Source organism: Geotrypetes seraphini, chromosome 8 (assembly GCF_902459505.1).
Source record: "Geotrypetes seraphini chromosome 8, aGeoSer1.1, whole genome shotgun sequence".
NCBI lineage: Eukaryota > Metazoa > Chordata > Amphibia > Gymnophiona > Dermophiidae > Geotrypetes > Geotrypetes seraphini.
Genome location: NC_047091.1, coordinates 75,543,249 through 75,558,685, shown reverse-complemented (window position 1 = coordinate 75,558,685; position 15,437 = coordinate 75,543,249). Strand labels below are relative to the sequence as shown.

Sequence of the window (15,437 nt, the reverse complement as noted above, 5' to 3'; positions counted from 1 at the left end):
GGAAGGAGAGTGGTCAGCACTGGACTTGCGGGGGGGGGGGTATAATTTGAGGGATGAAGAGAACAGTGTTGGACTTGTGGGGGGGGTGGGTTTGAGGGATGGAGGAGTTTTACTGGACTCATAGGGAGCTGAGGGAAGAAGGTGAGGTTTTGGACTCAAGGGGGAAGGAGGAAGATGTGCTGGATCCATGAGGAGAGGTGGCGGGAGGGAGAGGTGCTGGACCTGCAGGGGGAAAGGGACAGGAAAGATGCCAGACTATGGGTGAGGGTTTCGGAGAGAAAGGAAGAAGATGCGGACCGTTAGGGGAGGGTGCTGGGCAGAGGAGGAGATGGCAGATCACGGGGCAACAGAGAGATGACTCTTTTTGTGAGAGTGGGGAGGAAGAGAGGGGATAGAGAGCTGCTGAAACAAAAGGGTGGAGGGGAAGGAAGAGGTGACAGAAGTTCCTGAAACATAGGTGTGGAGGGGAAGAGAGAATTGATATGGAATTGCTGAACCATAGGGGTGGAGGGGAAGGGAGAGGTGATAGAGAATTGCTGAACCATAGGGGTGGAGGGGGTAGGGAGGGGACAGGGAGTTGCTGGGTTACAAGGATGTAAGAAGGAAAAATGAGGGGAGAAACTCAGCATGGTGGAACATAGTGCATCAGACCAAAGGTCCTTGAGGGTCACAGATGCGAGCACCATCCATCAGTTGTGTCCTGACTCGAATAAAGTTGACAATCGCTTTCATTTCATTCCTATAACTTTAAAGGAAATATTTCAGATGGATCAATAATTACCAATAAATGTCATCAATTTTGATTTAAAAAAAGGAGAGTTATAATTAATTAATTAGTTTATTTCTTCATTTCTTACATTAATTTATTCAGGTACTCAAGCATTTTCCCTATCTGTCCCAGTGGGCTCACAACCTAATGTACTAACTTCAACAAAGGAGGAGAAGGCACTAACCAAGACATAGGCAAACTATGGCCCATAGGCCATATCCAGCCCGTTTAGTTGTTTAATCCAGCCCACAGGAAGGGACTGGCCAATGTCGGTGCTCGTCAGCCAGTGAGTGAGGCCCACTGAGAGACTGTGGGAAAGAGAGCAAGGGCCCGCGGGAGCGAGAGAGCATGAGTAAGTGAAGTCATCCTTCTGTGGCTCTGCCTGTCGGACCCTCTGCCATCATGGGCTGCAAGCTGAGTGCCAAGGACAAGGCAGTCAAGGTAAGGAGCAAGTTGATCGACTGAAGCCTGCAAGAGGATGGTGAAAAGGCGGCCTGTGAGGTCAAGCTCCTGCTGCTGGGTAAGAGACGTCTGCCTCGGCACTCACGAAGACTTCTCCCTCCCTCCCTTTCTTTCGTGAGTTCAACACCGCTCTCACTCCTCTGCCACCAACAGTGAGACAGAAAATGTAGCTCTTTGTGCAGCCAAGCCTTCTTCCACACGCCCTTTCGCTCGTTGCCCGCAGTGCTAGAAAGTTTGCCAGAGTCCCCGACTCGCCCCTTCCTTCTGGCCAGCCCTGGCTAGCAAATAGGCCCTTGGCTGCTTCCTCTTTTACGCTTTCCTGCTCCATCTTGTTTGATCCTTATTGAGTTTAAGAAGAAGAATGGCCCAGTTCTCTAAATTTGTGAAACATTGCTGAATTACTACAAAAGTATCTTTCATAGGACCAAAATTTTTAACTTTAACTGTAGGTGGGTTTTAAAAAATTTGGACAAATGTTGAGGTAGACTTTAGAAACTACCGGTAACTGACTGCCTATTTATTGGAGAGTAAGTAGCATGGAATCTTGCTAGTTTTAGGAATCCTACCAACAAATAGAATGCTGCTAGATCAGACATGGGCAAACTGTGGCCCGCGGGCCAAGGGTTCTGCTGTACGATGGATGGGAGGGAGGGAAGGATGGAAGCTGGGCAAGGGTTCTGCTGCACAAGGAATGGGAGAGAGGGAGGGGATTATTTCTTTCTGCCTTGGCCCTTTTTCTTACTATCATCATTCTGCAGCAAATCAGACCCCCCCCCCGGTGCCCCCCCTTCCCCAGTTGTCTGGCCCCTCTGGCAAATTTAAGAACCCATTGTGGCCCACGAGTCAAAAAGTTTGCCTACTCCTGCACTAGCCTGAGCTGAGAAGGGGGGCCTCTACGAGAGTCCAGCTTCCCTTTGCATGCACAGCTATGTTTGAAGAGAGGTTTTTTTTGGGAGGGAAGGGGAGAAGGAGAAAAGCTGGGTAAATGAAGCAGAAGATAATTTTATTATTTTTATTTATGTTCATGAAGTTGCTTGAAAATTGTATTGCACCATTATGTTTTGGAAAAACTGTATTGTTCACTTTCAGCTGTTTGTGATGATTTATGACAAAAGAAAAAAGAAGGCCCCAAAATCCACAGAAGAATCAATCCAACGATAAAAACAAAAAACTGGATGCTGATGTTCTGAAATGATTTATTATATGTCCTTTCACAATAAAACCATAACAACATAAAAATACATGAATGCAAAAAGATTTACTCTAAAACAAGTCTGAGAGAGTATTCTTTTACTCAGTGTGAAGCTGTGGAATTTCTTGCCGGAAAATATGGTCAAAACAATTAACATAGCTGGGTTTAAAAAGCATCCAGATGAGTTATGGAGAAAAATTCTTTAAGCCATCATTAGCTGTACAGATTTGGAAGAGTCACTGTTTGTCTTACTGTGAGCAACGAGAAAGTTATGTGCTCTTTAGGTTCTTGCAAGGCACTTGTGTGACAGCTTATGTTATCACATTTTTCTCCCTTTCTTCCCCTCTTTCGGGTTTCCTCTGTTTTACCTCTGTCTTCCCCCCACCCCCCCTCAACTTTATATTGTTTGCTGAGGTTTCCTTGTTTCCTTTCATCCCTGGTTAACTCTTTATGCTCTCTTCCTCTATTCTCAAATATTGCCTCTGTCCCCTCTCTTTGTTTCACTTAGCGACTTCCCCCTGACTTCTGTTTAGTGTTGTCTCCCTCGCTTTCTTTCTGATCCTCTGTCGTGAATTTTGTAAACTCCTCATTGGCTCACTAACAGTTATTCATTCCATCTTATCTTTCTTACAGTCCCAACAATCTTTCTGAGTAAGAAACCCAAAGAGAAGGAAGTGGATTCCAAGAGCCAGGTGATTGAAGGGATCAGCCGCATGATTTGCTCAGCCAAACAGCAACAAACCATGTTAAAAGGTAAGAAGTAGTTCACATGAGGGTGTTCCCATCTTTAAGAGACTAGAGCTGGGTGAAAGGGAATTCAGACCAGTTTTTTCAGTGGCAGCCTCTGCTGGTGAACAATATCTAAGCAGATCGCACTTTGTCATATGAGAATAAGAAGGGATCTGTAAACCAACTCAGTTTCCAAGGTTTTGTAGAAAAACTTTGACTCTGTTGGGAATGCTTGGCAGACTTTGTCCTTGCATAACACACTTAAGGTTCATCTTCTTCCAGTTAGGGCAGGGGTAGGCAATTCCGGTCCTCGAGAGCCGGAGCCAGGTCAGGTTTTCAGGATCTCCACCATGAATATGTATGAGATAGATTTTCATGCATTGCCTCCTTGAGATGCAAATCTATCTCATGCATATTTATTGTGGATATCCTGAAAATCTGACCTGGCTCAGGCTCTCAAGGACCAGAATTGCCTACCCCTGAGTTAGGACAACAGATGTGTTTTTTCTTTCTCCATCAACAAAGATGAAATCAACCACACAACAACTCTGACAAACTTAGAAAACTTTATCGTCATTAGAAAACTTTTCTAGGAAGCTCTACCCGAGCTGCATTGATTGAGTTTTGCAATTAGAAGTATTGACTTACCTTTACACTTTAGGTACCATATAAGAACCTAGTCTATTTTCTTTAAAGAGTCAGAGAAAATTCTGTCTGTTTATGATTTTTCTGTTTTTTGGGTTTGTTTGTTTTTTCACCTCCATCTTCCAAACTATCAGAATTCACCTAGTAACAAGTTATGCTTATCCTGGTGAAGAAGGTTATTCATTATTTCTGGTGCAATGTGCCTGAGAGTCCTGATTATAGATAATATCCCCCAAAATGCAAGTTGTGTTGCAAAAGGTTGAAATTTATATTCTTCAACGCCGCCTCATTCTCCAGTTGTTGTAGTGCTCCCTTCAGTTTTTCCTTCTGCAAGCAAGTTGAGAAGATGTTGTTTGCATCTGCTCTGATCATTTTTTTCTTAATTTTTGGGCTTTTATCTAAAGCTAAAGGTTTTGCAGTGCTCATGAGCTTCCCAGTGACCATGGGACTGTTCTGCCTGGGAGAGGGCACAGATTCTGGGAAAGAAATCTGCAGTTAGCAGGGAAACCCTAGCGGGTACCAGACTTCAGTAGGACTTGCAGAGGTCGGGGTCAGTTCCCCTAGAAACTAGCTCGCAACCTGATTTATTAGGTTCTTGAGCGCAGGCTATTTAGCCCCCATGGTGATCCAGTCGCGCTTTGGTGGGTGCCAGCTGCATTTTCCCTTCCCTCTTGTCTCATGGTTCCGTGGGGGTTGAGGTCTCAGTCTGACTTTGGTCCAACTGACAGCCCAAACATTGCAGCTCGTAGTCTTGATTTGGCTGACTGAGGCAGTGTCTTCTCCAAATTCACCAGCACAGACAGACTGCAAGAAAGGCTATAGTAACTTATAGGAAAATCAGGGGGGGTTCCGAAATTGCATGTTTGAAGAATTTCTGGGCCTGGATATAGGGTCCCCCACCTCTAAAAACCTCTTCCCAGAATTTTTTGACTGGTTTTTCTTGGGCCATTTTTGGCATAAGCACGCTACCATGGCAGCCATCTTGGATTTCACAATTTTTGTTTAAAAGCCTCCATTTGCCTCAATTCCCTTCGATTTTGCAAAAAATAAAAACTTTGGGATGGATCCCTCAGGCTGTGGTACCTCTATATCATGCCAGATTTGCATTAGATGGTCAGCTGAGGAGTGTCTGTATGCCATAGGGCATGTGAGAAATGGGCGGGAGCTTTTGGCTTTGCATCACCTGGTACCTCCAGGGCTGGAGATCACTAATCTAATCTAATCTAAACCTTATGACTCCTTTGTCTAGGAAAACATCCCCTCCAGAGCTTCTGGATAGCGATTGGTGTAGCGCAGGTTTATTGACACCATGGAGCCCAAGAAGAGACTGCGGGAAGCCTGAAGGGGGCCTTAGGGGCCCTCTAGTCAGGGCTTTACCTTTTATTTTGTAAGCCTAATGTGGAAGGCCTACATAAATAGGGTTCCTAGGCTCCAACAGAAGGAGTGCCAGTGGCTGTGTAAGGAAGTTTGCCTACTTCACTTGTGTACACTCCAGAAGAGATCCCCAAGCAGGGTCCAGAAGCCCAGTCAGATAAGGACTGGGAGTCTGAATCTATGCCTTTTCTGTCCAAGAGTGAATCTTCCATTTTGGGAGATATGGAGTCCCAGTCAGAAACCATGAGTCCAGAGGCACTGGACCAAGGGGGAGGACCTGATGGTACACCATCTGTTTAAGTCGACAGCCTTGTTGGATCTTATTACTGATACACTGTGATAATTGAAACTGGATTATCCCAGGACAAGCAGGCAGGTATTCTCACTAGTGGGTGATGTCATCCGACAGAGCCCCGATACGGACGTCTCACAAGCATATTTTGCTTGAAGAAACTCAGAAGTTTTGAGATGCCCGCACTGCGCATGCGCCAGTGCCTTCCCGCCTGATGGTCCGGGCGTGTCTCCTCAGTTCTTTTCTTTCCGCGAAGCTGAGAAGTTTTACTTCAATTCTGCGCTGACTGAATTCCCGTTCTTTTGCCTTCTATTGCCGTGGTTTTGAATTATTTTATTCTTTATCGTGTGTTTTATTTCTTTGGTTTCTTTTAAAAAAAATAAAAAAAATTTTTTTTGCTTCCGGTGATTCGACCGGGTCGGCCGCGTGGCTCAGGCCCCGCTCCTTCGATCTTGCGGCGGAGCTTTTTCGGCCTATGTCCCGGCCAATTACTGGCTTTAAAAAGTGTAGCAAGTGCCAGCGTGCGATTTCGCTGACGGACCCGCATCGACGCTGCCTGCAGTGTCTTGGTCCGGAATATTTCCCGAAATTGTGCCGGTCTTGTTCCACTCTCACAGCGCGTGCGTTTAAGCGTCGCTGTTTTTTGTGGGAGTTGATGTTCAAGATGGAAGCTGCGAAGGAACCTTGGTTTCAAAGAAGGTTTGGATAGATTTCTAGAAGAAAAAGGGATTGAAGGGTATAGATAGGTATAGGCCACTACTCAGGCAATGGGCCTGATGGGCCGCCGCGGGAGCGGACCGCTGGGCAGGATGGACCTATGGTCTTCCTCAGTGGAGGCAACTTCTTATGTTCTTATGTTCGACTTCGGCTGGCGCTTCGCCTGCATCTACGAAGCCCCCCACCACTCCTGCTACACCGGGTCTATTGAAGCCGGCTTCGTTTGTTCCGGTTTCGACCCCGCCTTCAGCGCCGGTGCCTTCCTCCGTCTCCTCGGATCAGGTACCGCCTCCTCCCATTCCACCCGTGGTTCTCAAAGTGCCGAAGGCTTCCAAGCAAAAGCACTCGACCACGAAGGAGCGCGAAGACCGTGCAGGAGGTCCCACTTTAGGTGTTGCTCCCTCCTTGTCGGCTTCGTTGCGGTCCCTTTTGGAGGCTCAGTTTGTCGAGCTCATGACAACCATAGGACCCAGGTTGATTGCAACGATCCAGGGTGACCTCCCGGTTCCGATTCCGGGGGGCAGACCACCCCCTCCTCCTCCTCCTCGCCGGTCGCTCTCGCTGCTTGGCGAGGAGGAGTGGCGATTGGCGGCCAGTCCCTCGAGGCGGGCCTCCTTTAGTGACATGCCCCCTTTAGAGCCCATTACGCCTCCGGACGAAGAGGTGTGGAATCCCTCTTCGGGTAATCGAAGACCTGGGCATCGCAAATCACAGGAAGAGTTCTTCCGCACTCCTTACCAAGCCTGGACTGCATCTCGAGAGGCGTCGAATTTCCCGCCTCTGCGCTCTACGGCCTCGAGTCCCATTCACTCGTTAGAGGCATCTGGGGACCATTCTAAACATCGTCGATCTAGGTCCTCCTTCCGACACCGAGAGGGCCGTCGATCCAGACATTCCTCATGGCACTCCTCGCAGCATTCTACGGTGTCACCACAGAAGAAGCTGCCGCGAATGAGGTATTCTTTGTCGGACATGTCTCCTCCGCAGAGTCCGGAGTTCGACGAACCGTGTGTCTCTTATTCACCCTGTCGATCCCAGGTCTCTGTGGATCCCGAGGCCTCGACTTCATCCAGTCCTTCTCATAGGCCTGTGCTGGCGGACCAGTTATCCTTTTCCTCTTTCCTCAGACAGATGGCGGATGACCTGGACATTACCTTGGACTCCGGTTCTCGGTACTCCAAGGAATACCTTGACACAATGCATTTGCCTAATCCTCCTGCGGAGTCTCTTCGCCTGCCTCTACACAAACTTCTTGACCAAACGTTCATGAGATGTTTTGAAACACCATACTCTATTCCTGCGGTTCCTGGCAAGTTGGATGCCCAATACCGCACGGTTCATCACAAGGGATGATGTTCATCAGCAGGGATCCCAACTCACCCACCAATCCCTGCTGGTCGAATCCTCACTCAAGCGGTCTCATCTGTCCCAGGTGTATGCCTCGGTACCTCCGGGTCGCGAAGGCAGGACCATGGATAAGTTTGGGAGGAGAATATACCAGAACTTGATGATGGCTTCCCGAGTTCTCAATTATACTTTTCATTTTGCAACTTATTTGGAGTTCTTCCTGCCTGTGCTTCGGAAGTTCACACCTTATATTGAATCTCAGGCTCGATTTGAATTCGAAGAAGTAGTGGCCTCGCTGTCCCAGCTACGTCTCCAGTTAATGCAATCCTCTTACGATGCTTTTGAGCTTTTGGCATGGGCTGCCGCCTGTTCCGTGGCTATGCGTCGATTGGCATGGCTTCGGACCATTGACATGGACCCGAATCTCCAGGACAGACTTGCCAATGTTCCTTGTGCAGGGGCGGATTTATTTGACGAGTCCATCGAGACCGTGACGAAGAAGCTGTCTGACCATGAAAAATCTTTTCAGTCCATTCTTCGGCCCAAGCCTAAGCCTCAACAGTCTCGACCTTCTAGACCGCCCTTGATCTATCAGCGGCGTTACACTCCAAAGCAGGCTCCGGCTGCGAGACAACCAGCGAAGAGGCAGCCTCCTCAGCAGGCTCAGCAAAAACCTCAGCCTTCTACTGTCCCCAAGGCTCCTCAGCCTTTTTGACTCTCTCTTAGGGAGCATAACCAACCTCGTTCTGCCTCCTCCTGTTTTTCCCATTGGGGGTCGCCTCCATCATTTCTTTCATCGATGGGAGGCTATTACCACCGACCTCTGGGTCCTTTCCATCGTCAAGGAAGGATACTCTCTTCAATTCCATCGGGTCCCTCCGGACCACCCTCCAAGAGAGTATCCTTCCAACTTGACACAGACCGCCCTTCTTCTTCAGGAAGCTCAGGCTTTGCTCCGGCTCCGGGCCGTCGAGCCGGTCCCTGTGGACCAGCAAAACCGGGGGTTTTACTCCCGGTACTTCCTTGTTCCGAAGAAGACGGGCGACCTGCAACCTATTCTGGACCTCAGGGTCCTCAACAAATTCTTGGTCAGAGAGAGATTTCGCATGCTGACCCTCGCTTCTCTCTACCCCCTCCTCGAGCAGAATGACTGGTTATGCTCTCTGGATCTCAAGAAGGCCTACACTCACATCCCCATTCATCCGGCCTCTCGCAAGTTCCTCAGATTTCAGGTGGGACATCTACATCTGCAGTATCGAGTGCTTCCATTCGGCCTGTCCTCGTCTCCCAGAGTCTTCACGAAGTGTCCGGTGGTAGTGGCCGCTGCACTCCGGAACAGGGGTCTTCAGGTATTTCCCTACCTCGACGACTGGCTCATCAAGGCCACCTCGGCTCCAGGGGTCATCTCGGCGACCCTGACCACTATTTGCTTCCTGCAGAGTTTGGGCTTCGAGATCAACTTCCCCAAATCTCATCTACAGCCTACCCAGTCTCTCCCCTTCATCGGGGCGGTCCTGGATACCATTCGACTCAGAGCATTCCTTCCTCCTCAGCGCTTGGATGCTCTTCTTCATCTCTGCCAGTCGGTGTCTTCTCGCCAGTCCATCACAGCGAGACACATGATGGTTCTCCTGGGCCACATGGCCTCTACAGTTCATGTGACGCCTTTTGCCAGACTTCATCTCAGGATTCCTCAGTGGACCCTGGCTTCTCAATGGACTCAGGTGTCAGACCCGTTGACTCGACACATCATAGTCACTCCTGCTCTTCGGCAGTCTCTGCTTTGGTGGATGACCTCTTCGAATCTATCCAGAGGTTTGCTGTTTCACACTCCTCCCCACCAGAAGGTTCTCACAACCGATTCTTCGACCTATGCATGGGGAGCTCATCTTGATGGTCTTCGCACTCGGGGATTCTGGACCAGTGCAGACCGACTCCATCAAATCATTCTTCTGGAGCTCAGAGCCATCTTCAATGCTCTTCAGGCTTTTCAACATCTTCTTCACGACATGGTGGTCCTCATTCGCACAGACAATCAGGTCGCCATGTATTATGTCAACAAGCAGGGGGGCACGGGCTCGGCCTCCCTCTGCCAGGAAGCTCTCAGAGTCTGGGATTGGGCGGTTCGCCACAACGCCTTCCTCAAAGCTGTCTACATTCAGGGGAAGGACAATGTCTTGGCAGACAATTTAAGTCGTCTCCTCCAGCCTCACGAATGGACACTCCATTCCAGCCCTCTTCATCAGATCTTTGCACAGTGGGGGACGCCTCAGATAGACCTCTTTGCTGCTCCCCACAACTTCAAACTGCCTCAATTTTGCTCCAGGATCTACACTCCTCATCGTCTCGAGGCAGATGCCTTTCTACTGGATTGGGGAACTTGCTTTCTGTATGCGTTTCCTCCATTTCCTCTCATTCAAAAGACTCTGGTCAAGCTGAAGTCCGACCGTGCCACCATGATTCTAATAGCTCCTCGGTGGCCCAGACAACCTTGGTACTCCCTTCTACTTCAACTCAGCAGCAGGGAGCCATTCCTTCTTCCAGTGTTTCCTTCACTGCTTACTCAGCATCAGGGATCTCTACTTCATCCCAACCTGCAGTCTCTCCACCTGACAGCTTGGTTCCTCTCAACGTAACTCCTCACCAGTTTTCCCAGGCAGTGATGGATGTCTTGGAGGCTTCCAGGAAGCCTGCTACTCGTCAATGCTACTCCCAAAAAATGGACTAGATTTTCTTCATGGTGTGTTTCTAATTCTAAGGAGCCTCAGCGAGCCTCCCTTTCTTCTGTATTGGACTATCTTTTACACCTGTCTCAGTCTGGTCTCAAGTCTACATCTATACGAGTCCACCTGAGTGCTATTGCGGCTTTCCATCAGCCTCTACAAGGGAAACCTCTCTCTGCTCATCCTGTGGTTTCCAGATTTATGAAAGGACTTTTCCATGTCAATCCTCCTCTCAAATCTCCTCCAGTGGTTTGGGATCTCAATGTTGTCCTTTCTCAGCTTATGAAACCTCCTTTTGAGCCTCTCGACAAGGCTCCACTGAAGTTTCTCACTTGGAAAGTGGTTTTTTCTGGTGGCCCTCACGTCTGCTCGCAGGGTCAGTGAGCTTCAGGCCTTAGTGGCGGATCCATCTTTCACAGTATTCCATCATGACAAGGTGGTCCTTTGCACTCATCCGAAATTCCTGCCTAAAGTGGTCTCTGAATTTCATCTCAACCAATCCATTGTACTTCCAGTGTTTTTTCCAAAGCCTCATTCTCATCTTGAAGAATCAGCTCTTCATACTCTGGACTGTAAACGTGCTTTGGCTTTCTACCTGGATCGCACCAAACCACACAGAACTGCTCCTCAACTTTTCGTCTCCTTTGATCCAAACAAGTTGGGACGACCTGTATCGAAGCGCACCATCTCCAACTGGATGGAGGCTTGTATCTCTTTCTGCTATGCCCAGGCTGGATTACCCCTTCCCTGTAAGGTCACAGCCCATAAGGTCAGAGCAATGGCAGCCTCTGTAGCCTTCCTCAGATCGACACCGATTGAGGAGATTTGTAAGGCTGCCACTTGGTCCTCGGTTCATACATTCACCTCTCATTATTGTCTGGATACTTTCTCCAGAAGGGATGGACAGTTTGGCCAAACAGTGTTACAAAATTTATTCTCCTAAGTTGCCAACTCTCTCACCATCCCATTGAGGTTAGCTTGGAGGTCACCCACTAGTAAGAATACCTGCCTGCTTGTCCTGGGATAAAGCAATGTTACTTACCATAACAGTTGTTATCCAGGGACAGCAGGCAGCTATTCTCACGTCCCACCACCTCCCCTGGGTTGGCTTCTCTGCTAGCTACCTGAACTGAGGAGACACGCCCGGACCATCTGGCGGGTAGGCACTGGCGCATGCGCGGTGCGGGCATCTCGAAACTTCTGAGTTTCTTCAAGCAAAATATGCTTGTGAGACATCCGTATCGGGGCTCTGTCGGATGACATCACCCACTAGTGAGACTAGCTGCCTGCTGTCCCTGGATAACAACTGTTACGGTAAGTAACATTGCTTTCTCTGCGGGCATCTGCTATGAGTGCTTCCTAGGCTCATACTTCTTTTTTTTTCCTCGTATCCTGATCTCATTACTTTAATTATGGATTGTTAATCCTCTTTGACCATGCATTCAATTGTTATTGGCATTATAACCTATGCACTAATAATGCTCATTAATGTAAAGCAAATCACATTAGTAAATCTAGCTCTAACTTTTATGCTTGAGGCAATGGAATGTTAACTTGATTTGTCTGAGATCACAAGGAGCCCTAGGGAAAAAAGTGGAGTTTGACCCCTGACTTTACTAATTTTCAGCCCACTACTCTTAACCACTGGCTACTCTGCCAACCATAGCATGGTAGATCACTGATTACCTGAGGGAAAGATTCTCAAAACTTAATATGCCTTTAGTGCGGTCATTAAACTGGCTCCAATTTCGCCCCTTCCCCCACCTTCTTCACAAAGGGCAGCCGGAGGGATATCTATTCCCTCCAGCCGGCAGGCCCACTTCAAAATGGTGGGCCTTCCCCTTTCCGGTGCATCCTGGGATGTGCCAGGGAGGGGCCTAATGCTCTGATTGGCCCAGATGCTTAAGGCCCCTCATATGGGATAGGATGTTTTATATACTACTACTACTTATCATTTCTATAGCGCTGTATATTACTTTAACCATGTAAGAGATAATCCTCCCTTGACAGTCTAATCTGACAAACGGGTCAATTGGGATAGGGAATCACAGAAGGAGTGACAAAATAGATACTTTACAGATGTGTCAGAATTAGCCTCGAAAAAGTGGGATTTTAGCCTGGATTTGAACACTGCCAGAGATGGAGCTTGACATGCTAACTCAGGCAGTCTGTTCCAGGCATACAGTGCTGCTAGATAGAAGGGACGGAGCCTGGAGTTGGCAGTAGAGAAGAGTACAGTTAAGAGAGACTTGCCCAATGAACAGAGTTTCCAGGGAAGAGTATAGGGAGAGATATTGAGAAGCTGCAGAGTGAACACACTTGTAGATCTGTAAGAGGAGTTTGATTTGTATGCGGAAGCGGATAGGGAGCCAGTGGAGTGACTTGAGGATAGGGGTAACGTGAGCATAGTGACATTGGCAGAATATAAGCTGTGCAGCAGAATTTTGAACAGTTTGAAGGGGAGAGAGATGGTTTAGCACAAGATCTGTGAGAAGCAGGTAGGCCTATTTACTCAAGTAACTGGTGCTACAAAAGCAGGAAGACGACAAAATATAGGCAATTTTACAACTGTCTGCATAGTGCACAGAATAGCAGCACTTACATGGGTAGATGCACTGTGCTGTTCTATAAAGGGGTGTATTTAAGGGTAGAGCATGGGGAATAGGCATGCTTCCAATTTAATTTATAGAATACTGTCAGTTATGCACATAACATGGAACACTTAGCTGGGTCCATTTATGGCTTTCATTGACCTGGCCTAAATGATTACACCTTGGTGCACCAGTGCTGACTTACATTAGTATTCTATAATGGCATCTTTGCATATAGATGCTATTATAACATTGCCACTTAGCATGTGGCATTAGTGTGCCCAACTCGAGGTGTCCGGTTAAAGAATTGCCCTCAAATGCCTTGAATAAAGATTAAAGCCTATATGCTGTCACACTCTTACTGGTAGGTAGGAATTGGATGGAGTAGATTGGTTGTGGGGCTTTTATTCTGTTATCTACAATGTTGACATTTTCCTGGAAAGTTCTGGAAATATTACTGAATGGCGTTGACATCACTGATATGACTGACAATGTTTACTGTCTACAGAGAGCACGTCTTTACAGGCATGAATTTTCGCTTTCCAAACCCTGGTTGCAGGGAATGGGCTGCAGCAAGTCTTTCAAGGCTCATGGCCATATTTTAATCTGCAGTTGATGTTTCTAGCTGATCTAGACCATCTGGATGTTTAATGCTAGCCAGACTACACATACATATGCGATCTTTCTCCTTTCTTCCTATTCTCAGTGTCCATCGATGGCGTGGAGTGGAATGATGTCAAGTTTTTCCAGCTGGCCGCTCAGTGGCCTACTCATGTGAAGCATTTTCCTGTGGCCGTCTTCAGTTCTGGTAAACCCACCTGATTCCTTGTGGATCCTCCGGCATCATCATTGCAGTTCCTGCTCCAAGAAGCTGTCACCAGCCCACCTCTGTATCTATCTGTCTGCCCAGAAGCTTTAGAAAAGCTAAGATGGTGGCTCGTAAGACTGATGACCATCACATTTCCAGTAATACCTGTCCACTATGTGGAAGAGGAGGCACTACACTGTGACTTCCATTGGTGTACCACCGGCTTTGTTACTGCAGTGTGAAAATAGAACGTGATGCACAGAATGTGTTATGTTTTGAGCAGACAGCAACTGCCAAAAGAACATATACCAAACTTCACCTTGTATTCTCTCTCTGCAATAACTTAAGTAGTCCATGTTTTTAAAGTATAAATCCTTGGTTATATCTTGCAGTGTGAGCTGGGAATTATCAAGCCGTTGCATGCAGATGTTGCTCAAAGGGATATTCTTTTTTTTTTTTTTTTAAATGGGATTGTTTTGATTTTTATTTAATCAGACAGCATTCCCACCCCTGCCTTCCACTCCCACTTAGTCTTTTCTCACCTCTGAAAAACTAACACCACTTGAAGCACTGATATGCACTCCCCCCATCTATTTTAAAGTAGAAAAATTTTGGTATGGCTACACTGACTTTTTGTTTGTTGGTGACTTTAGGACTGTAAGAGAGCTTAAGGAACTCTTAGGGTAAATAAACCCCAGCCTTGTTTTGCCTCATGAGGCTGAAGATTCTAGTAGGCGCTAGAAAAGTGACAACTTAAAGTTCCTCTTTACAATCAATATTTCTTAAGCCAATTGTATTTCCATAGAAAAATAACTCTGTTTCGGTAAAAGGTGGGGATTGTACCCCCGTATAAGGAGTTGAAAGAGTCCTGAATTAAGTTACAGCAAGGAATGAGAGAGATCATGCCCTCAGTTATAGTGGAGGTGGGTTATGCTCTGATATCGCTAGCAATAGAGGATCATGCCCTTTGTTACTGCAAGGAATGAGGAGAGAGTATTCCCCTTACCACCATGCAGTCTGCTGTCCCAGTGAGGTTGATGATGGCAGATAGAGCATACTGCAGGTGAGAGAACTGCAAAGGACAGCATTCAAATATGCACAGTAAATGATGGAAGAAAACCCCCCAAATTGGCTCATACAGTTTTACCACTTGAGATTCATCCATTCAAGGATGTAAGCATATAATTTCCCAATACCAACTCTGCTCCTATCCTCAACCCCCCTCCCAATCTTTTACATGACCCCTCAACCTTTTACCCACTGTTACCCTCTCTATCTGTCCCAAGTGGCCCAGCAATTGTCACCATCATCAAAACTAGTATGCCATGTTTGCCTTCTCATGCAATACTAAATCCAACACCTCAGTCCTTTACCACCATCTAATAATCCCTGCAGTCACCAAACCTGTGCAAATCATCTACACAGTACAATAAAATAAAAATACTCCTTGTCCACTGCTGTGCTATATTATAGTTGTAGCCTCCTCATGCTCATTGATGCTTGAGTTTTAATCATGGTCACTGCATCCAAGTTACCGGAAAGCCTTCTTGGAAGCCAGAAATCATACCACTGCTGATAGGGTTATAATTGTCATTCTGTATGGGTTATCCCTGAGGTTGCCCCCTTGGTTTGTGGGGTCATAGGCCATGCTTCCCATTATTCCTTCACTTTCTGCAATTAAGAAAATCTATCATCTGATGCACCACAGGATACTAATTACCGTCCTTTTCACTCCTGAGGTCCTCAGACAGGACTTTTGTCCAATTCTGTCTGCATGTGAGAATGGTC

At 47.3% G+C, this 15,437-nt stretch overlaps 1 protein-coding gene across 1 annotated transcript in view; it reads left to right on the top strand.

The window, feature by feature from the left end:
• The window catches only part of PACS1 (phosphofurin acidic cluster sorting protein 1), a 202,230-nt gene extending 188,273 nt beyond the window's left edge, over positions 1-13,957 (top strand). Inside the window, exons 23-24 of the mRNA XM_033955834.1 lie at positions 3,057-3,176; positions 13,548-13,957. Coding sequence (XP_033811725.1) covers positions 3,057-3,176; positions 13,548-13,663 — 236 coding nt within the window. The 3' untranslated portion in view covers positions 13,664-13,957. The remainder of the gene's footprint in view (positions 1-3,056; positions 3,177-13,547) is intronic.
• The last annotated feature ends 1,480 nt before the right edge of the window (positions 13,958-15,437 follow it).